Source organism: Podospora pseudopauciseta, chromosome 1 (genome assembly GCF_035222475.1).
Source record: "Podospora pseudopauciseta strain CBS 411.78 chromosome 1, whole genome shotgun sequence".
NCBI lineage: Eukaryota > Fungi > Ascomycota > Sordariomycetes > Sordariales > Podosporaceae > Podospora > Podospora pseudopauciseta.
In genome coordinates, this window is record NC_085892.1 from 1,002,628 (window position 1) to 1,023,484 (window position 20,857).

The 20,857-nt window shown below is 52.7% G+C and overlaps 8 protein-coding genes and 1 non-coding gene across 9 annotated transcripts; 6 read left to right on the top strand and 3 right to left on the bottom strand.

Moving 5' to 3' along the window:
* The first annotated feature begins 200 nt into the window (after nt 1-200).
* QC763_102570 (uncharacterized protein) lies at nt 201-4,635 on the top strand. Its single transcript, XM_062906813.1, has 7 exons — nt 201-1,633; nt 1,702-1,894; nt 1,961-2,059; nt 2,121-2,228; nt 2,285-2,444; nt 2,500-2,899; nt 2,953-4,635. Exons 1-7 carry the CDS (start codon nt 1,512-1,514, stop codon nt 4,007-4,009), a joined length of 2,139 nt encoding a protein of 712 aa, XP_062769700.1. The 5' UTR covers nt 201-1,511; the 3' UTR covers nt 4,010-4,635.
* Nucleotides 4,636-4,702: 67 nt separating this feature from the next.
* QC763_102580 (uncharacterized protein) lies at nt 4,703-6,489 on the bottom strand. Its single transcript, XM_062906814.1, has 3 exons — nt 6,393-6,489; nt 5,902-6,344; nt 4,703-5,579 (listed from the first exon to the last, which is right to left on the bottom strand). Exons 2-3 carry the CDS (start codon nt 6,198-6,200, stop codon nt 5,006-5,008), a joined length of 873 nt encoding a protein of 290 aa, XP_062769701.1. The 5' UTR covers nt 6,201-6,344; nt 6,393-6,489; the 3' UTR covers nt 4,703-5,005.
* A 669-nt stretch (nt 6,490-7,158) lies between these two features.
* Nucleotides 7,159-8,927, top strand: QC763_102590 (uncharacterized protein). The gene is made up of 2 exons (XM_062906815.1): nt 7,159-7,493; nt 7,561-8,927. Exons 1-2 carry the CDS (start codon nt 7,405-7,407, stop codon nt 8,684-8,686), a joined length of 1,215 nt encoding a protein of 404 aa, XP_062769702.1. The 5' UTR covers nt 7,159-7,404; the 3' UTR covers nt 8,687-8,927.
* A 105-nt stretch (nt 8,928-9,032) lies between these two features.
* Nucleotides 9,033-9,104, top strand: QC763_0003280. The gene has a single exon. It is a non-coding gene; the product is annotated as a tRNA-Gly (tRNA).
* A 626-nt stretch (nt 9,105-9,730) lies between these two features.
* On the bottom strand, nt 9,731-11,521 carry QC763_102600 (uncharacterized protein; the record flags this gene model as incomplete). Its single annotated transcript, XM_062906816.1, has 1 exon — nt 9,731-11,521. The coding sequence occupies one exon, from the start codon at nt 11,519-11,521 to the stop codon at nt 9,731-9,733; it is 1,791 nt and encodes a 596-aa protein (XP_062769703.1).
* A 520-nt stretch (nt 11,522-12,041) lies between these two features.
* Nucleotides 12,042-16,529, top strand: CFT1 (mRNA cleavage and polyadenylation factor subunit; the record flags this gene model as incomplete). Its single annotated transcript, XM_062906817.1, has 4 exons — nt 12,042-14,447; nt 14,498-14,671; nt 14,727-15,972; nt 16,030-16,529. 4 exons carry the CDS (start codon nt 12,042-12,044, stop codon nt 16,527-16,529), a joined length of 4,326 nt encoding a protein of 1,441 aa, XP_062769704.1.
* Nucleotides 16,530-16,931: 402 nt separating this feature from the next.
* Nucleotides 16,932-17,627, top strand: QC763_102620 (uncharacterized protein; the record flags this gene model as incomplete). The annotated part of the gene is made up of 1 exon (XM_062906818.1): nt 16,932-17,627. The coding sequence occupies one exon, from the start codon at nt 16,932-16,934 to the stop codon at nt 17,625-17,627; it is 696 nt and encodes a 231-aa protein (XP_062769705.1).
* A 142-nt stretch (nt 17,628-17,769) lies between these two features.
* Nucleotides 17,770-19,009, bottom strand: THG1 (tRNA-His guanylyltransferase). The gene is made up of 6 exons (XM_062906819.1): nt 18,948-19,009; nt 18,806-18,895; nt 18,612-18,743; nt 18,514-18,558; nt 18,089-18,455; nt 17,770-18,035 (listed from the first exon to the last, which is right to left on the bottom strand). The coding sequence occupies exons 1-6, from the start codon at nt 18,959-18,961 to the stop codon at nt 17,817-17,819; spliced, it is 867 nt and encodes a 288-aa protein (XP_062769706.1). The 5' UTR covers nt 18,962-19,009; the 3' UTR covers nt 17,770-17,816.
* On the top strand, nt 18,830-20,799 carry SWD1 (chromatin binding protein). The gene is made up of 2 exons (XM_062906820.1): nt 18,830-19,664; nt 19,719-20,799. The coding sequence occupies exons 1-2, from the start codon at nt 19,012-19,014 to the stop codon at nt 20,716-20,718; spliced, it is 1,653 nt and encodes a 550-aa protein (XP_062769707.1). The 5' UTR covers nt 18,830-19,011; the 3' UTR covers nt 20,719-20,799.
* The last annotated feature ends 58 nt before the right edge of the window (nt 20,800-20,857 follow it).

Genomic DNA, 20,857 nt, shown 5'->3' on the forward strand with positions numbered 1-20,857 from the left:
TCAGGCTAGGTGTACACTTGTCACCTTTCGGTTCAACATAACCCCTCCATCACGGAAGGGTGGTGCTTGCAGTGATACTCGATGATGTTTGTCGAGCGCGGCTTGTCCTACCTGAACCATGTGGTACCAAGGGACATCAGCAACCACCCGTATACAGATCTAGTCTGTGCTTGCGTGCCAAACTGCCATTGGCCGTGATCACCAAAGCCAAACGAAACAAGTGAAGTTCGTCCAAAGCACTCCCAGCTGGCTGGGAACAAGTGGTGATCTAGGGAATCCAACGGCAATCCTATTGGCCAAGAGAGCTGCCCCTCATCCCGAGAAGTTTGGAGCAGGGGGGGTTGCCCCCTGACTTGCTGGGCACGCGAGCCTAACGACGTTTTAAGCGCCGACTTCATCGCCATGCAGTTTATCAGCAGTGAGGGGCGCCGTCGCCATCATCTGACTGGCCCGAGACAAAAGACGCGCATTGGGTGTGTGCGGGATGGGAACTTTTTTGACATCAGTATTGTCAGCCTTATCCAGAATTATCGAGAGGGGAGAGGATGGCCTACACCAGGCCGGTTCAATCTCGCCTTCGCCGTGTAATCACTCTTGGTGCGCCTCCAACAGACAGGCCATCACCGTCATGTGCAAAGAGCAATTTGGGCGAGCAATACAACATCCAGGTCGACAGATAGAAACCTTTGGCCGTAGGATTCGAATTGTTACTGTGCAGCAGGAGCCAGCACCTGCAGGTCCGTTGGTGGTTTAGTCTATCCCCTGTTGGGCAAGAGACCCTGGCTTCCCGCAGCACGACACGCCTCTCTTGGTCTCTGCCCCAGCCAGAGTGCTGCCTTCTAACCGCACTGCACACTCTCCTCCTCTCTGCCACTGACCACTACCGGATGTCCTTTGAATGAACCACTGGCTGACAGCTCTACGGCTCCCCACACGGACACTTCCAAGCTATCACCATCCTTCCCAAGCTTGTCTAGAAGCTGCACTACCTGCTGCGTCCTGGTCGACGTGTTGGTTGTCGTGGTATCTGGTGTGTTGTTCCCCGCAGCAAGAAGACAGCCCGCAAGCCCGCATCGGCCTCCCCTTCGGTCCCAATCAGGCTGAAGCCCTACGCCGGTGATCCATCGTGCTGCAAGGAAACACCCACGGTGGCTTGCCTTTGGTGCTCGGGACCTTGGCCACCCCCAAGCATCCTTCTTCCTTAAGGAACGCCCTCTTCCCACCAGAGATACCTCAGCTCAGCTCCCGGCGCATCGTGCAATGCTGTATCCCGATACCAACTTGCGCGCCTAATTGTCGACACACAGCATCTGCCAACAACCGCGCACAGGTTCTCCGATATTTTGCTTCCTAAGCGCAGTCGTGCTGTGCTGCCTACTGCTTGCCTTGCCGTCTCGGTGTTGGGGCAAACCCTTTAACCAACGACTGATAACTGCTGGCTTGGCCGTTGACTGGGTTAGCGAGATCTACACCTCGGCTCACTGCGGCGCATTGGGTCGGAAGTGGCTGCAATGGCTCTTGAAGCTCCCCTGAGGACATCAACGGGAAGCATCAGGTCGATATACCCTTCATACGCCGAAATGGCACTCTCCTCTGGACGAGAGTCCCCTGCGCTGACGTCCCAATATATGGCGTATGATATCCCTTCCCAGCTAACCCCGAATTGGTGAACCCTGTTGGTTGACATTTATCTTTTCCCAGCTCCTCGTCCGGCCCTGACTCCCAAGCCCTTCGTCCAAATTCTTTTACGAGACCAAGCTCGGCGCATCTTATGAGCCCGAGCAGCGATATTGTTGGCCCTTCACCTGTGACTTCGAACGGAACCGAGACTACGGAAATTGAGGACGAAGAGGTGGAAGAGACTGAAGAAGCGACCGGGTTTGGGCGCAATTCGGTTTGTGGACCTTGTCTATGCCTTTTGCATGATATCGTGCCGGTCATAATAACTAATGGTTGCCAGTTGTTGATGCTGAAAACGAACATTCCGGATCATGTACGAAAATCCGGAAGTGAAGAGGTCGTCTCAGTGATACACGCGCCCCCAAATTTTCAAGACTGGGTATGAAGGCTCAAGGCAAATGGATGATAGGATGACCCAAGCTGACGTTGGATTTTGCCAGAAGTCCGGTGACACTACCTCGAGATCAAGTGTTTCGAACTCTGTGAGCGGTGCGAGTATAGCCAGTAGCGGTGCCAGTCCGCCGCCTAGCGAACCGTCAACTGTAGTAGTAAGGTGTCCTGTTGAGTGAGGGCAGTCTAAACATGGTGCTAACTCTGTACAAAGACAAGGCATTCGCTGAACCAGTCGCCCCCTATGGTTAACACCAGAGTACGACCCGTGTCATTCAATCTTGATGCTCCGACACCTCAGGCCCAGAAATTGGAAGATGTCTACGCCAATGAATCTACAAAAACACGATCCAGCACTGCTAGCAGCCTTGAATGTAAGAGTGGACAAACAGACACCACTGGCAAATTCGATGCTAATTCGTTGTGCAGTGATACCCGAAATCATTGAGAATGACGGGGACGAGGAGTTTGAAGACGCGGACGAATTCGCCAATCCCACACGAGGCCAAGATACCGAAGTGAAAGCACTTAAAGCGGCCCTTGAAGAGTGCTGGACATTATGCAATACTCTCGCCAACCTCAGTTCGATTCACCGAAAGCAAGTCTTCCACAGCTCTGGCACTCCTGATGCCCACGAAAGGGCATGGAAATGCTGCTGGAAGCTCTGCAAACGATTATATCACAGCCGAGACGACGTCTCAGAGTCATTTGGAGTGCGGACCAATCTCGATCTATGTCGGGACTTTTGTCAGTCACTCTTTGATGTGAGGCAAAGGACCAATGAGACAGCGGACTCGATCCTGAGGGTCAGCTTTGAGCTCAACAATCAGTACGTTTCATTTTATTGGTGACGGGGATATCATGTCTAACAAGATGACACAGTTTATACAGCGCTCAGGACAGCCGAACGCTCCCTGAAGCCTTCCGGGAGCGAACACTGGATTTCTACATCACCCTGTGTCACCGACTGATGAAGCAACGCAACGACTTGGCCGAAGAAACCGACTCGTTGCTACGGGCATGCTGGGCGCTGGCTGAGATGCTCTTCAGCCTTCGGCAAAACCGAAGAGACGGAAAGGCCCCCGACGAAGAACTCCTTGGCTCAGCCGTCCAGGCTTGTTGGGAGCTGTGCGACATATTCCGTGAGGGCTGGACACAGGTTCGACCAGATCGTGGTACACCGAGACCAAACCAGGTCAACTTTTTCGCGGCCAACCCAACTTTTGGCCTGCAAATGAGCAGTCACCAATCTGAAGTCGAGCGCTCCAATGCCGGAAGCCGTGCCTCCCTACGCTCGAAACGGGAGAGTTTGCGGAGCCTGGGTGAACTTGAGCGACCTCGCGCACGACCCGTCGTACCCGAAACTCCAGTGACTGAATTTGAAGATACACCAATCTCACCCGACGCCAGCCCACAGATGCCCAACATTCTTGTGCTTGGGACGTCGGACTCTCGCAGCGATCGTGGGGGGCGTTGGTCGAGCAATGCCTCGAACCTGTCTGGTTACAGCCAAAACACGTCCAGCACGGCCACCACAGCGACGACGATAGAAGATGTCAACATCACCCGCATCAAAGCCCTCGTCGTGAAGGCGGCACTCAACATTGGTTTTGACCGCAGTGCACCGGGGGCAGATGCGCCATCCGCTCTACAATCATTCGTCAACGACCTCCCTCAGCACTCCTTTGGTGGGCTGCCCAACCAAGTCTCTTTGCTGCAGAATTACAAGAATCTCGTGTTAGCAGACGCGTCATTCCGCTCTCCGGCTACATTACCCGCCCGTGGGAAGCGGTTCAACGCTGTGGAAGTGGCCAAGAGCGTCGGGTGGATGATGATCAGATCAGGCCAGTATAACTTTTTGAGGGATCTATACCGGCTTGTCTTCGGGTGTCAGCTAGAGGATGCCGACACGAGGAAGAATGTTTCCATTGTGGTATAATGGGGGCAGCCCCCTCGTTGGTCATACCGAGGACGGGGAGATTGGGATCCCGGTTACAAAACCAGGTCGCGGCCAGGTGTGTGTCGGCCGAAGAGGATTTCGCTTGTGGCTGCGTCGCATAAACATCACTTTGTTCAGAAGAACCTCGGATTCAATACCCCTGAATCGAGCGAAGCCGCCTTTTCATCAACTCAACAGTCGAGGCGCTGTCAGTCTCTACCGCAGAGAACCAACCCCCAATTTGCGTAAATCTACCACCCTACCTACTACTACCATTTATTCAACTACATAATTCCTCGTTGTTTGTCAGATACCCTTTGTTTTACGGCTTTTTTTATTTTTAATTTCAGCACCTTAGAAAATCTTGATGAACTGCCTACTTTTTACTTCTTTGCCTATGTGTATTTCCATTGCAAGGCGCTCTGGGTCAGACACTTTGAGCACGGCGGGGTTTGGGAAGGAGGTGGAAATGAGTGATATGAAATTTTAGTTTTGCGACAAGAACAAAGATGAACCTGTAAAATTGAGTAATAAGCCTGTGTGAGCGAACTTTTTCGTGTCGGAGTATTCAACTGTCGGTATTGATATCTGAAAGGATGTGACAAAATCTTCAAGTGCTGGGCGGTAATTGTCTGGTGGTAGAGTCAGGAATGGAATGCGTTATGCGTCGGCTATGAACCGATACCGTTGTTGTCCATATCTGGTATCTATCAACAGTTAAGCCACATATGATTATGGTGTAAAAAGTGAGCGTGGTATATATATGATTATCATATCTATCATTACGCATATATGCATCGAATAAAGCCCTTATTTCTCTTCCCCCTGGGGTATCGGAATAAACCCATATCAACGCCCTGAAAAAGCCATATTCAACAGAGAAGCGAACGTTATGTTTGTTGTCCCTTTTTTTACATGTGCCCATTCGTTCCCTTACAAAAAATGGTACAAAAAGACAAGTGAACGAAATCTAGGTATCCGCGCGAAAACAACGTTTTAAGCAGTGAAGACAACAGCAGCAACAGTAGCAACGACTGGCCACCACCCAGCATTCTCCAAAAGAGCACGCAGGCCACCAGCAGAGCCAGGAGCGTCGGTGCCGCCGGGAGCAGTGGTACCATCCGGAAGAGTACCGTTGATCAGAATCGTGCTGGTTCCGTTGACATTGGCGACGTCAATCACAGACTTGTCGAGGGCCGCGTAGCTTCCGTTGCCGATCAAGTCCTTCATGTACTGCTCGTCGTCATTGTCGTCACAGCCGCAGACGCTGTCCTCAGCGCAGGCGCAAATCACAGGCTTGGTCTCTCTTCGGTCGGTGGTGACGTTGTAGAAAGTGTAGCCCTCGGGACGGCGGTACAAGTAAGCGCTGGTCAGCCAGAGGCCAGGCCAGAAGGCGAGGAAAGCAGCTCCAAAGAAGAGGGGGGCAACGCCGCGGGTGGGCGAACGTCCACCAGCCCTATAAGGCACTGCGGCACCACCGCCGTAGTATCTGCCACCGCCATATGCGGGTGCTGGGCCGGTTCCGGTTGAGGTCCGGCCGCCCGAGTTGAAGCCAGGAGAGCCTCTGGTCCTATTTTGTGGTGTGTTAGTCGAGCCGAAGGAATCCAAGAATGAGAGACGCTACAATGATGAGGAACCCCAGTAGTGGACGCAGGACTTCGGTACGGAAATGTCGCCCTATCCGATCCCGACGTCGACGACGAAGATCCAGCTCCCCAGGTCCAGGTTGGCCAAGACCAAACATTTGACCAGGAGGCTTGCGTCGACGGAGGAGTAGATTTCGCGGATGAAGGTTTCCTGATTCTGGATCTTCACCCAAAACCGAGCCCAACACTATCAGGCCATTCATTCACGGTAGGTTAAGAAAAATACCAAAACAACACCTAACTTACCCAGAACTGCCGCCGCCGCCGGTAGAGCCCGAGCCCGAGGTACCAGAAGAACCGCCACCGCCGCCGGTAGAGCCCGAGCCCGAGGTACCAGAAGAACCGCCACCGCCGCCGCCGCCGCGACCACCTCCACCGCCTCCGCCTCTCCGCTTCCAGAGTTCGCTATCATCATGAGAATGCGTGTCGCGCTCGCTGTGTCGTACTGGCTCATGCTGTGCAATCTCCCCAATTGGTGGTGACACAAGACCGTGTACTGTCGCGTCGGCGACGAGGAGCGCCGACAAAAACGTGGAAACCTTCATAGTAGGTGTGTGTAATGCGTGCGTGTGGGTGAATTGACGTGTAGCTAGTAAAGAAGTTTTTCCAAATGCGAATAAGATTGTGAGGCGACCTCTAACTTGCAGGTGTCAAGTCTACTTGCAGATATGGTTGATATAGATGACGAGCTTTTTTAAAAGTTGGTAACTGCGCAACGTGACATGCAGGCCTGATACCTTATATATTCCCTGGAGAATGTTTCACAGAGCATGACATGACAGAGCCACAAAAAGCAGGCGGTGCGGGTTTTGGCTGCAGGTGCTCTCTTTTGCGTGTGCCAAGACCATGGGTGGCGGAGGGTCCTGTTCATGGGGCCTCATGGTGCTTGTTCCTGCTCGTTGGAACCAATCAGGAGTGTCCCTAGGCCTTGTTGTCGACCAAGAGCCTTCGAGCTGACAAGGCGCAAAAGATAAGATGAGATTCTTCGATTTGGGATAGCAAGAAGTGTGGCTTGCCGCACGACGCCACAAAGACTTATAGTACAAGCCATGTCATCTGCCGGGCTCTTGAAAGCGAATTTGCGTCCATTTGCTCTTTGAATCCAAGCAAGAGAGATGAAGTGGCTGACTGGGTCATTGTTGAAAGGGGCAAAAGGGTGTGTCCAACTCGGATTCGGGTTCAAAGTTGTCGTCGGCATTCCGCTGGAGAATCGGGGGATCTTGTTCAACAGCGCTATGACGTCCGAGACTCCCCCTGTAATTTTGCTGGGTATCAATTTTCTAGCACCACGTGCGGGGAAATAGTGGTGCAGAGCACTTGTGAGCCTGAACCAGCACAGAATGCTGGGTGGCTGAGTCCATGCAGAGGGGTACCATTCTTCGCTCACCGATTACATATTGCTACGCTGGTCGCTCACTATTTGCTTGTAAGCGGGTCAATAGGAGTGAGGTCATGAGAGAAACCAACCGAGTGGTTCATAGGTGCTCCAATTCTCAAGTTTGCCAATAAGAACAGCGGAATATCTGATTGGTAGGCGCATTCCGATCCGCTTCATACCTTCCTCTGCCTTGCCAACTGCCTTGCCCCTTGGACCCTGAAATTCCGCTCATCAGCGATCCCAATCACTGATATCTCTCCTCGACATCAGATGTTAGGTGTTTCAAGCATCGCTGACCACCGCACTATCTAATCGGCTCCCTCTTTCATCGACTTTGAATACTATCTCATCCGAGGCTATCTCGATCCAACATGTCATCCCCTCGCCCAAATGACAAATCACTACTGGACCGTCTCAACGCTCTCAAAACGTCAAGTGTTACACTTGATCACACCCCGAAGTAATGAGTTGTGCACACTCTCTCCAACCCCGTAGAACACATGTGCTAAAATGTGACATGCTGAAAGCACCGCTTCCTTTCCCACCACTGTGCCGCCCCAGAACCAGCCACTATCCAGAGAAGATGCCCTCGCTGAGCGCCTCCGACAGCTCCGGCAGGGTAATACAGGGCCCAATATGTCCCGTCCCGAGGACCAGAGTCCTAAAGACGGCCTTGTATTAGGCTCTTCGGGCAATGCTAGTGGGGACAAACCACCAACACCGTTGGAGCAAGCACATTCGGCACAGCCCCCCGGCACACCACGGATCAGCAGCGACCGAGACCCGAAAGAGCAGCTCGTAAAGAGTCTGCCATCTACACCTTCTTCACTGCCTTCGCGCACAGCAATTCCCAATTCGGAAAATGCTGGCATATCTTGGGCAAAACCCTCTTGCTTTGTTGGAGGAGGACCCGAAGATGTCGATGATGATGCTGTTCAGGCTCTGTTAGAAGATCTCGGTGGGGGGGAGGACTTCAACCTCACCGACGGCCCCCTTGAGACGGGTACTGATACGAAAACCGAAGACCAGAGAGTCTCCGAATTGTTGGATGAGCTCGCAAAGGCGGTGCCGCCGAGCTCTGGCAACGAGAAAGATGATGATGATAATGAAGACGACAACTCTGACGGCGAGCAAATGACCGCCGCCGTTGATAAGATACTGTCTCAAACCCAAGATGAACTAACCCTCTCACCCAACCCAACGGAACCGGAAGACAGCGGGAACACCCAACCCAACAACACCGACAACACCCTCAACCTCCCAACCGTCCCCACAGCCCTCCAAGATCCAGCCCCGGACCCCTTTGAAGATGAAATCTCCTCGCGCCTTGCCGCCCTCAGAGGAATAGGACCAGTAGACCCCTTCGGCCTACCCGCCGCCCCGACTTTCTCACCAGAGGAGCGGGAGCGGTCAACTCCCACCAAGAAACCGCCCCTGGGTGGCAGGGAGGAAAAGTACAGCGACGAAGACGCCAAGACTTGGTGTGTGGTTTGTCTTGATGACGGAACGATCAAGTGTGTAGGGTGTGATGATGATTTGTACTGTGATCGGTGCTGGAGGGAGATGCATGTGGGACCGAGGGCGGGATATGACGAGAGGGGGCATCAGTGGGTGAAGTGGAAGAAGGGGGGGAGGGGAGGCGGGGTTGAATGAGTTGGTATTAGGGTTAGATGTTGTTTGATACAGCGGGTTTAGAACTTGGGTTTTGTGTTCGATAAGAGTTTCAATTAGACGACATACATAGCATCTCACACAACAAATCTCACAAGAAGTGACTTCTTGCAGTTACTGTTCCTACTGTTACTAGTTGCCCCGTCTGAAATGTGAGGTATCGGAACGTTTTCAATGCCCACGAACTAAACATGAAAGGAAATTACCGTTGAAAGGGCCAGCCATAATAGCTAGGTAGCTCGAGATGAGAGAGGGGAAAGGGTGCAAAAATGAAATAGAAGGACCTAACAAATATGTTGACACTGAGAACCAAATGTCCATATTCAGTTGCGGCCATCGGGAATCGAACCCGACTCTAATGCTTGGAAGGCATTAATGCTAACCACTACACCATAGCCGCTGGTGACTTGTTGCAGTACCTCCATTGGTGTTGGGCATCGTGAGCTGCTTATTACATCTTGCCCGTCTCTGTAGAAGGCTGGGGACATACCTGTGAGGCCTCCGAAAGAGCCAACTCACAAGCCTTGAAGTATGGTCGATATACTTCTGAACATGGACGACTTACCCCGGAAGGTGATAATCGATAAACCGCATTACTTGGGAGACATTGCAGCAAATTTATACCTTACCTTGTGACACAAAACATAATACCCAACTCAAGACCACGATAGGTGAGCGAGAGAAATTGAATTGCTCAAAATACCAGGTTACACAAGAATACACATTAAAAAACCCGAGCGCTTTTTCCCATCACACACCAATCCAGCCTTGGAGGTTTTATGTTACCCCCCAGAACTTCGGCCTTGCATGGAAAAGTAGTAAAATGCCCAATTATACCCTATGATATGAAACTCCGCCATCCCGCCCGCCATACCTGATCCCATAGAATCCCACCCAACCCTGGGAAAACTGAAAAACGCAAACCAAGAAAAAGTGACAGTTTTTTTAGCATCACAATCTGCTTTGTCATCGAAAATAACACAAGTCAAGAAAGTAGAACCCAACACCATCAACTAGGCAACCCCCTCAACCCCTCCCGTTCGACCCCTCCCCATCCCCAGTCCCATACCCATTCCTGTTCTTCGTCCTTCCAGTGATATCCCCCCAAGTAGCACCAAACCTCCTCCCAGTGCTGGCCAACAGGCCCTCCTCTTCATCCACCTCGGCCTCCTCATCCAACTCGTTCAAGTTCAACCTCGGCGTCCTGAACAAACTCGTCACAAACACCACCATAAACACGCCCAAAAAGGCAAACTGCGCCCAGAAGTCAATCGCCCCAAACACGGGCCAGTTGATCGTCACTCTGTTGAGGAAGGTGCTCATCACCGTGGGCGTGCAGACATCTTTCGCTGCTGGCTCGGAAAAGACTTCTGAGCAAGGCATGACCATGTCCCTGTGTTCACGGCAGTCGGGTTGTTCTCCTGGGTGGCGAGGTGCGTTGACGCAAAAGGTTTGCGTGCCGTAGATGGCGTACTGAGGGGCGACAATCATGGCAATAGCATAATTGATAGCCAGGATAATCAACGCGAGCATCACTGTTGCGATGAGTAGTGCTTGGGGTGATGTTCTTCCCTTTTTGATTTGGAAGACTCTCACCCACAAGAACCTGATGCCAATGGTGGCGATACCAGTGATTGAGCTGCCGAAGAAAAACAAAACCAACAGAGCCATCAGGATGTAGTCAACGGGGAAAGCCTTGGCAGACTGGACAAAGATCCAGTTGACCGGCTGGAAGACGTTGATGTGACCGAGGATGTAGCCGCAGTGTTCTTTGCAGATAGAGTTGGCCGCCTTGTCGATGCCAGTGATGAGCATGGAGGCCCAGACCAAGATCGAGAGCAGCAGTAGCAAGATACCGCCCAGGAGCTTGAGAGGACGGAAGACAGCTTGAATCTTGGTCCAGGCGCGGAAAACACCACTTCGGCCGTCACCACGGGTTTCGGCCGCAAGTCTTTCCCTTCTCACGAGAGTGCGCTCCTCACGTAGCAAGGCGTCCAGCTCCCTCCTGTCCTTCTGAGACATGCCATCCAGACGGCCAGCATTGCGCATTTCGATTTGTCTCTGGAGCTCTCGGTTATGTTCCAAGTCGGTCGCGATCGTCGCGGAAAGCTGAGGAGCGGAGATGGACGGGGCAGACTTGATAAGAGAGACCGGAAGAAGAGCCAGTCCAGCACCGGTATAGAGAGTGTAGAGAAACGTGCCCAACGTGATGAGCAGGCCGACCCCGAATGTCAAAGCCTTCTCTCCCTTGTTGGCAGCGAGCAGACGCTTGAAGTAGTCCAGATCAAGGTGCTTGCCGTTTCCACTACCCGCAGCAGGGACGAAGAAACCGAGGAGGAACAGAATCAAGACCAAAAACACGAATCCAAGCGTATACTTCGCCGCCTTCCAGAACCGGGCGCCAGCACCACTGGTTCCCTCCTCCTCTTCAACCTCATCATATTCCTCGTACCAGAAATAGGCGAATGGGATAACGATCAGACATAGCAACGCATCGAAGCTGTAGAGGGTGTAGTAAACGACCTTCAAGGTCAAGAGTATTCCATCGATTCTCTCGGGCGTTGCCCAGTCCTTTTTAGCACCGAGGTGTGCTGAGGCTGTGGACGAGACAAGGGCAATATCAACGGGCAGGAGGAAGACGGTTGCTAGAAGCGAGGTGAGACTGACAATCGCGACGATGCTCACGGCAACAGATCGCTCATGCGGGGATTGCCAGGTGAATGTTGTGATAATGGCGACGAGGAGCACCAAGGCGACCGCGATGGCGTAGGCCACCCAAATAAGACTGGTCTGGAGCAAGCCAGCTGATGCCAACATGTTGGCGGCTTGCGGATTGGAGATGTCCAGATATGCGTGGTTCTTTTTGAAGAATGGTTGAAGACGATCAGTGTCTTAGATAATCTGTATCAATCAGTACACTGAAGTCGTCCCAGCGAAGCAGATGTGGTGTTTGAGAGGAACTGTTGCAAGGGGTAGGAACGTGAAGTGTTCCACTTTTGGGGGGGGGCTTTCAGTTCATCACTTAATCTGTGACGCAATGCCGCAGCGAAGGGAGCTCCTGTGGAACCTGCCAAGTCCTGCTAGCGACGTTGTGCCAAGACTTTTCCCACACGTTCAGCACGCAGTTCGGGTTCTGGCGTTCTGGCCCATGAAATTTATTTGGACCAATCAACACCACGCACGGGAGCTTCCTTCGAGCTTCGCGGCAGCCCTCGAGTTGCGGTTTGGTTCGTCCTCTTCAAACCACCACCACCATATTCAAAGTCAACGATTGTTTTTGCGCATCTTGTTTTCTTGTCTATTTACGGAATAGAGATATGTGCTTGGCTGCCACAGCATGCAGTGCTACACAGAGCTAACGCCGCCGACGGCTGTCACCCACTCCCTCACACTCCAACTAATTCCAGGCCAGGGCACGAACCTCGTGGTCGCAAAGTCGTCTCTTCTCCAGATATTCAGAACAAAGATCGTATCGACCGAGATTGATGCTTCTCAGCAGGGCAGCGGTGCTAGGACACGAAACGCGGGCCGATACGAAAGCCGGTTAGCGAATGACGACGATGGGCTTGAGGCATCGTTTCTGGGAGGGGACAGTCTTGCGTTCAAGACGGATCGCACCAACAACACAAAGCTGGTGCTCGTTTCAGAGATTTCACTGTCGGGAACCATCACGGGGCTAGCAAAGATAAAGTCGCAAAACCTGAGGTCAGGCGGTGATGCACTGCTCGTGGCCTTCAAAGACGCGAGGCTCAGTCTGGTAGAGTGGGACGCCGAACGCCATGATCTGTCGACCGTGTCTATCCACTATTACGAACAAGACGAGCTGCAGGGAAGCCCATGGGCGCCACCTCTATCCAACTTCACCAATTTTCTCGCGGCAGACCCGGGGAGTAGATGCGCGGCGCTCAAGTTTGGCGGCATGAATTTGGCCATCCTGCCCTTCAAGCAGGCGGATGAGGACATTGATATGGATGATGACTGGGACGAGGATCTGGATGGCCCTCGACCTGTCAAGCAAGAAGCCGCCGTTGTAAATGGAGGTAGCAGCATAAAAGAGACACCCTATTCACCATCATTTGTCCTCCGACTCTCCAATCTTGATCCAAGTCTCCTCCATCCTGTGCATCTGGCCTTCCTGCATGAGTACCGAGAGCCCACCTTTGGCATTCTCGCCTCGACTGTCAACGCCTCCAACTCCCTTGGCCGGAAAGATCACTTGGCATACATGGTCTTTACCCTAGATCTGCAGCAGCGGGCCTCGACAACCATCCTGTCAGTCCCTGGTCTCCCGCAGGATCTTTTCCGCGTTCAGCCTTTGCCAGCCCCCGTCGGCGGTGCTTTACTCGTGGGAGCGAATGAGCTGATCCACATCGACCAGTCGGGCAAGCCGAACGGTGTAGCTGTCAACCCCCTCACAAAACAATGCACCTCCTTTGGCCTGTCTGACCAGTCCGACCTGAACCTTCGGCTCGAGGAATGTACCATCGACGTCTTGTCAGCCGAGGAGCTTCTTGTCATCCTGAGCGATGGTCGTATGGCGTTGGTTACCTTCAGGATAGACGGCCGTACAGTGTCTGGTCTTGACGTCAAACTGCTCCCTTTAGAAACAGGCGGTTCTCTCATCCCATGCCGCGTATCAACACTCTCAAGGATAGGCAAGAGTGTCATGTTTGCCGGTAGCGAGGAGGGTGACTCTCTCGTTTTTGGCTGGACAAAGAAGCAGAGTCAATCAGGAAGAAAGAAGTCACGGCTTCAAGATGTAGGCCTGGACATCGATGTGGCGGATGAGGAGGACCTTGACGAGGACGAGGACGAAGATGACCTTTATGCCGAGGAACCAACACCCAAGCAACAGGCTGTCGCAGCTGCCAGCAATGTCAAGGAAGGTGACCTCACTTTTCGAATCCACGACCGGCTGCTGAGTATTGCGCCCATCCAGTCCATGACGTACGGTCAACCCGTGGATGCACCCGGCAGCGAGGAGGAGCAGAACTCGGCCGGCGTTCGCAGTGAACTTCAATTGGTATGCGGCGTAGGAAGGAATAAGTCTTCCGCAATGGCGATCATGAATCTTGCCATCCCACCAAAGGTTATTGGACGCTTCGAGTTCCCTGAGGCGAGGGGATTCTGGACAGTGTGCGCAAAGAAGCCTGTGCCAAAGTCACTGCAAGGTGACAAGGGACCCGGCGCGATTGGAAATGACTACGGTACCTCGGGCCAGTATGACAAGTTCATGATTGTCGCTAAGGTCGACCTGGACGGCTACGAGAAATCTGATGTCTACGCCCTTACCGCGGCGGGCTTTGAAAGCCTCACTGGCACAGAATTTGACCCTGCTGCCGGCTTCACCATTGAAGCAGGCACTATGGGCAAAGACAACAGAATCATTCAGGTTCTCAAATCGGAAGTCCGCTGCTACGACGGAGATCTGGGTCTCAGTCAGATAGTGCCGATGATGGACGAAGAAACGGGAGCTGAGCCTAGAGCTACCAGTGCGAGCATTGCCGACCCGTACTTGCTCATCATCCGCAACGATCAGAGTGTTTTTATTGCTTCGATTCACGAAGATAACGAGTTGGAAGAAGTAGAAAAGGAGGACAAGACGTTGGCGACCACAAAATGGTTGACTGGATGCCTGTACACAGACACCAATGGTGTGTTTGGGGAAGAGTTGGGTGACAAGAAGGCTAAGCTGCCTGAGAGTATTCTCATGTTTCTTCTTAGCGCCAGTGGTGCTCTTTATGTAAGCTCCCTTCTCGGTTGGGTCATGTGTACAATACTGACTCCACGCAGATATACCGCCTCCCTGATCTGTGCAAGCCAGTATATGTAGCCGAAGGGCTCTCATACATTCCCACTGGGCTCTCGGCTGATTATGCCGCGCGAAAAGGCACAGCCAAGGAGACCGTGTCTGAAATACTGGTGGCTGATCTGGGTGATACTACCGCCAAGTTCCCGTATCTCATTGTATGTTGTTTGTCAATGCTGTGGCAACGTGGTAGTCGCTAATCATGTCTCCTAGCTCCGTCACGCGAATGATGATTTGACGATGTATGAGCCTTACCGATATCAACTTGGCGCTGGACTGGAATTTCCAAAGACTTTGTTCTTCCAAAAGATCCCCAACTCGGTGCTGGCGAAAAGCCCAGCAGAGGAAACGGACGACGAGGAGGTCACACACCAAGCGAAGTGCCTAGCGCTGCGGAGGTGCAATAACATCGGCGGGTATAGCACCGTCTTCCTCCCCGGGCCGTCCCCCAGTTTCATCATCAAATCATCCAAATCCATGCCCAAGGTACTGCCGCTACAAGGCGCAGCAGTCACAGCCATCAGCTCTTTTCACACTGAAGGATGCGAACACGGGTTCATATATGCCGATTCCCACAACATCGCAAGGGTATCGCAGCTCCCTAAGGACTGGAGTTTCGCCGAGACTGGACTAGCGGTGAAGAAGATACCGATTGGTGAGGACATCGTCGCCGTGGCATACCACCCTCCATCGCAGAGCTATGTTGTAGCCTGCAATACTCCGGAGCCTTTTGAACTCCCAAGAGATGACGACTACCACAAGGAATGGGCCCGCGAAGTTCTGCCTTTCAAGCCGACACTGGAGAGGGGAACGCTGAAGCTCATCGGTCCCATTACATGGACTGTGGTTGACACCATCGTTATGGAACCCTGCGAGAATGTGCTCTGCGTGGAGACACTTAACCTGGAAGTTTCGGAAGCCACCAACGAGCGGAAACTTCTGATTGGTGTCGGTACCGCGATCACAAAGGGCGAGGATTTGCCTACCAGAGGGGCTGTTTATGTCTACGACGTGGCTGACGTTATCCCGGAGCCCGGGAAGCCAGAGACGGGCAAGAAGCTGAAGCTCATTGCGAAGGAAGATATTCCTCGCGGTGCCGTCACGGCGCTCTCTGAGATTGGTACTCAAGGTCTCATGCTTGTTGCTCAGGGGCCGAAGTGCATGGTACGTGGTCTCAAGGAAGATGGGACCTTGCTCCCGGTAGCATTCATGGACATGAACTGCTATGTCACCAGCGCAAAGGAGCTTCCTGGGACGGGGTTGTGCCTGATGGCTGATGCTTTCAAGGGGGTGTGGTTTACGGGGTACACCGAGGAGCCGTACAAGATGATGTTGTTTGGCAAGAGCAATACCCGACTGGAGGTATTGAATGCTGATTTCTTGCCGAACGGGAAGGAGTTGTCGATCGTGGCGTGTGATGCGGAGGGACACATTCATATTCTTCAGTTTGATCCAGAGCGCAAGTGATACCTCAAGCCATACATGACGTTTACTGTTTGCTAACTTTTATATGTAGACCCGAAATCTCTCCAGGGCCATCTGTTACTGCATAGGACGAGTTTCAGCACAGGCGCCCACCACGTCACCAAGTCGCTTCTCTTGCCCTCGACACTGTCACCAGACAACAAGGAAGATAACGAGGAAAATGGAGCCACATCACGTCCACACATTCTGCTTCTTGCCTCTCCGACTGGCGTGTTAGCAGCTCTCCGTCCACTGTCAGAGGCGGCATACCGGAGACTGTCGTCTCTGGCTGCTCAGTTGACGAATTCTTTGACCCACGCGGCAGGGCTGAATCCAAAGGGGTACAGAATGCCGTCTGCTACTTGTCCTCCTGCTGGAGTAGATGCTGGTATAGGGAGACACATTGTTGACGGCACTATCCTAGCTCGCTTCTCGGAGTTGGGAAGGGCAAAGAGGGGAGAGGTTGCTGGCAGGGCTGGGTATACTGGACCTGATGAGATCAGGGGAGAACTGGATGGTGTGCTCAGGTGGGCGGGGCTGGATTACTTTTAGGCAGCGTGTATATCGGGTAGAAAAGTGTAAAAATGGCTAACATGGTAGCGTAATCATTATTCCTACACAGGAAGTAAGGTGTTCCGCGATGGCATGTACAACCCTAACCCACTACTTCATCCCCGAACCGCCAAGACATCCCGCCGCCAAGCTTCCTCTCCAAAGCGACCTTGCAACCTTTCTTATCGCCGCCACCAAAATTTCTCTTATCGCCAATTCGCCTCGAGCTCTCTCCGGCGCGCAGTCTCGTCGCAACTTTCTTGATCCCTTCATCTTTGGCGCGACGATACACCACCCCTATAAATATCACCTCATTTTCTCTACCCTTTCATGCCTCAATAATACACCCACACAACCCCCGAATTTCCCACCAAACTTGAAGTTCGCCCTCCGCGAGCGAAAATGAACGCCTCTGCCCTCCTCCAGTCCCAAGGCTGGCTGGGCAAAGGCCACTCTCTCGACTCCCACCGCTTCGGTTCCTCCTCCACTACCCCAACCCAATCCGGTCGAAACGCCCGCGGCCTGGTGAACCCCCTCCTCATATCCCGCAACACCGACGGCCGCGGCATAGGCAACAAGACGCACTACACCTCTGACCAGTGGTGGCTCTCGGCTTTTGACCAGAAGCTCAAGGGGTTGGACACGACAAACTCGAAGGAGGGTATTACCCAGACTGTCACGGAGGGGAAGCTGGATGCGGTGGGGAGGGTGCAGGAGGGGAAGTATACCGGTACCAAGGGGCTGTATGCTTTTTTTGTGAAGGGGGGGTTGTTGGAGGGGACGGTGGAGGTTGGGTTGTTGGGGGAGAGTAAGGAGGGGACTGCGACGCCTGATGGGGGGAGTGAGAGTGGTGGGGGGTTTTCGTTGAGGCAGCAATTGGCGGCGAAGAGGGCGAAAAGAGAGGCGAAGAAGGCGGGGATGACGAAGGAGGAGAGGAAAGCAAGGAAAGAAAAGAAGGAGGCGAAGAGGTTAAAACGGGAGGAGAAGGTGAGGAGGAGAAAGGAAAAGGAGGGAAGGAGAAGGGAGAAGGAGGAGAGGAGGAAAAGGAAAGAGTTGAAGAGGAGGAGGAGGGCGGAGAAGGATAGGAAGGAGAAATGAAAAAAAAAAAAAAGGGTGGGAAAAGCGAGATGTTATAATGATACCCTGGAGGAGAACAGGCCGTTGAGAACACTCCGGCCGGACTGAAATGTTGGGCGGGCATACGTGTTATATCACAGGGCCTTGAAGGCTCGATCAGAAGTGATGAACAGATAGCTCGAAAAGGCTCGACCTTGATATTCGTTAGAGTCAGGTCTCCTTGGGAACCTTGCCCGGCTTGTTAGATAGCAACCAGGGCCTCCGGTCCCAGAATTCATCCTTGATGATGTCAAGGTGCTCAATCACTATCCTGGCCTTGGCCCTCCTCTTTTTGTCGTTTTCTGTCTGGTTCTTGGATTGCTGGACTGGCTCGGCCAGGCTGTCTGCTTCGGCTGCTGCGTTGTGGGTGGCTGGGTCTACCAGCTCGTACTTTTGCTTGTTAGCATCAAAACCAGATGTCCGATACAAAGGGGAATACTCACGCCCCGAAACAGCACACTCCCCTTCTTATAAATCTCCGGCTCGTTGTTGTAGTTTATGTCAAACTTGGAAAACAAAATCTCGTTCTTGTCGGCAGCATACGTCCCCTTGAGCAACTCTTCCGCCTCGAGATTTCCCATGCCACCTTTTTGTATGAGAGCCCAGAAAGTGGTGTTGTAGAGGTTGTTGATGTGGCAGTCTACCTGCCTCCAGCTCATGTAGTCCCGGAGGTTCTGCACGCTGGGGTAGCAGACTGCTCTGCCGTCGAAGCTGGGTAAGGGGGGTGACAGGGGGGTGTCTGGGAAGTAGGTTGACCAGAGGTGGATGTAGTAGGATGAGAAGGTTGATACGATTGTGGTGACGAGTTTGCTTAGGGACGGTTAGTGAGTCACGATTGTGGGTGGTGAGTCGAATGGGAGGTAGGTACCTTGAACGTCTTTCGAAGAGGGTGCATGACTTGTGGAATACGAAGCTGTGTAAGGGTCAGTTGTAAGCTGCTATGAAAGAAGAGGTCTGGGGATATACCTGTATTCATCGCTGATTCCGTAGGCTATGGTGACCTCTGGTATCTCATACATGACTGCCTGAGCGGCAGCGTTCATGAGATCCAGAGCTCGCCTGTCGTTTGGTTTTTCGAAACCATATTTGCTTGAGAATCTAGTCAAACAGAATGAAAGGGTTAGGAAGTGATGCCAGACTCATGTTGGTAACAGTCATACTTTGTGAAGCCTCTCCCGTCGATTCTCACAACAATCCATGTATTTAGCAGCAAGTTGTCTGGCTGCTCAAAGTTTTTGACATATTCAAATCTTCCTACTATATCAGCTATGTTCTACTTGCTGTGATTCAACATAATCTTACTTTGAATTCGCCATCTGATCTGGATATTTACAGAGTCTGAATTACTGTTACTTACGTCTTTGTCATGGAGAAAAAGGATGGCATTCCAGAACGTCTGGAAAGAAGCTCCAGAGATACCCCGCGTGGCGGGGACTTGCCGGCGGGGCGCTTGGCACCCGCTGAAGCTGCACGGGCCTGGCCACCAAACCCCTGTCAAACAGGCGCCATCGAAGGTGCGGCTCAGCGGGTCTCTAGCGCATCGAGACCCTTGCAGCGGCCCATCAGTTCTTTTCTAGCGAGAACCGATGATGAAAGTCAACAATTCGACATTCCAGATTTCGAACTCGTGAAGCGACAACGTCGCCTCGACAAGTCCAAGATGAATCTGCTACTTTCCGACGATTACCTGCTTCAAGACTACCCAGAGAACATTACCAACACCATTCGATCGGGTCACTCAACCTGTGTTCGCTTCAATCGCAAGGGTGATTACCTCGCGTCCGGCCGCGGCGATGGAACCGTTGTCGTTTGGGACATTGAGACCATGGGCGTCGCCCGGAAGCTGCGAGGCCATTCTAAGCAAATACAATCGCTAAGCTGGTCACGGTGCGGTCGATACCTACTGTCGGCCTGTGCTGGTTGGAAGGCCATTCTATGGGATCTCCAAGATGGCAAGAAGTATCGCGAAGTGCGATTCCGAGCGCCAGTCTACGGGGCTGAGCTCCATCCCTGGAACCAGTACGTTTTGGAGAGGACCTTTCCTTCCAGTCATCAATACTAACATATGCTCAGTCACCAGTTTGCTGCAGCCTTGTTCGAAGCCCAGCCGGTCCTCGTCGATGTCCAAGACCGAAAAGATGTTCAACACCCTCTCCCGACCGCTCCGGAGCACGACACCGTGAAGCAGACCACAACGGCGATGATATATACTGCGAAGGGAGCTCATCTGCTATCCGGCACCAGCAAAGGCCGACTGAATATTATCGACACCACAACCCACCAGCTCATCTACTCCGAGAAGATCGCCGAAAGGAGCGCGGTTCTTCTGTTGAGACTGACCGAATCTGGCAAAGACCTGCTTGTCAATAGCAACGACGGTATCATCCGAACGTTTCACCTGCCAGACCTCTCCGCCCCAGATCTGGATCCTGATACAATACAGTTGCCCCTTGAGCACAAGTTCCAGGACGTCGTCAACAAGCTTCGATGGGGGCATGTCACATTCAGCGCTACGGGGGAGTATGTAGCTGCCTCGGCTCATAACAACCACGAGCTTTATATCTGGGAGCGAGCACACGGCAGTTTGGTTCGTATGCTTGAGGGGCCAAAGGAGGAGTCGACATATCTAGAATGGCACCCTCATAAGGCCTTGCTCGTAGCTTGTGGCGCGGAGACGGGCAGAATTAATATCTGGTCAGTCACAAGCCCACAGAAATGGTCGGCTCTGGCGCCTGATTTCGTCGAGGTCGAGGACAACGTTGAGTACATCGAGAAGGAAGACGAGTTCGACATCCATCCCCACGAAGAGATTCAGAAACGACGGTTGGATCAGGAGGACGAGGAGATCGATGTGATGGGACCGGTGGGGAACAAGACAGAGCTGGAACAGGAGGCTGACAATTTCCGGGTGCCCATCCTCTTTGACCTGGGCGAGTCGGACAGCGAAGATGAGTTCATCAACGTCGGATTCGGGACACTGCGACGGAAGAGTCCGGGAGAGCAAGACGATGGTGAGGGCACTGGTGGTGAAAAGGCGCCCCCGAAAAAGAGAGGGCGAGCTAAGAAGAAGTAGGGTGGTGGTCTATTAATATTGAGTAGTAATACGTAGTTGTAGTTATGATACCCCTGAATTCACCATAGACATCCATGAAGCATTGCATGAACATGACCCCTATGACGTGAGGCAGCAGAAGAGACGGAGGTATGTGCTC

Bases quoted from the DNA above. Each gene is read 5' to 3' on its own strand.
- QC763_102570 (XM_062906813.1), top strand. From the start codon at position 1,512: ATGGCTCTTGAAGCTCCCCTGAGGACATCAACGGGAAGCATCAGGTCG. The intron at 1,634-1,701 runs GTATGATATCCC...ATCTTTTCCCAG, and splicing joins CTGACGTCCCAATATATGGC to CTCCTCGTCCGGCCCTGACT. The intron at 2,445-2,499 runs GTAAGAGTGGAC...TTCGTTGTGCAG, and splicing joins CACTGCTAGCAGCCTTGAAT to TGATACCCGAAATCATTGAG.
- SWD1 (XM_062906820.1), top strand. From the start codon at position 19,012: ATGGAGAAAAAGGATGGCATTCCAGAACGTCTGGAAAGAAGCTCCAGA. The intron at 19,665-19,718 runs GTACGTTTTGGA...ACATATGCTCAG, and splicing joins GAGCTCCATCCCTGGAACCA to TCACCAGTTTGCTGCAGCCT.
- QC763_102580 (XM_062906814.1), bottom strand. From the start codon at position 6,200: ATGAAGGTTTCCACGTTTTTGTCGGCGCTCCTCGTCGCCGACGCGACA. The intron at 5,580-5,901 runs GTAAGTTAGGTG...ACCACAAAATAG, and splicing joins GGCGGCGGCGGCAGTTCTGG to GACCAGAGGCTCTCCTGGCT.
- QC763_102590 (XM_062906815.1), top strand. From the start codon at position 7,405: ATGTCATCCCCTCGCCCAAATGACAAATCACTACTGGACCGTCTCAAC. The intron at 7,494-7,560 runs GTAATGAGTTGT...ACATGCTGAAAG, and splicing joins ACACTTGATCACACCCCGAA to CACCGCTTCCTTTCCCACCA.
- THG1 (XM_062906819.1), bottom strand. The intron at 18,744-18,805 runs GTATGACTGTTA...CTGTTTGACTAG, and splicing joins GACGGGAGAGGCTTCACAAA to ATTCTCAAGCAAATATGGTT. The intron at 18,456-18,513 runs GTACCTACCTCC...ACCGTCCCTAAG, and splicing joins CTCTTCGAAAGACGTTCAAG to CAAACTCGTCACCACAATCG.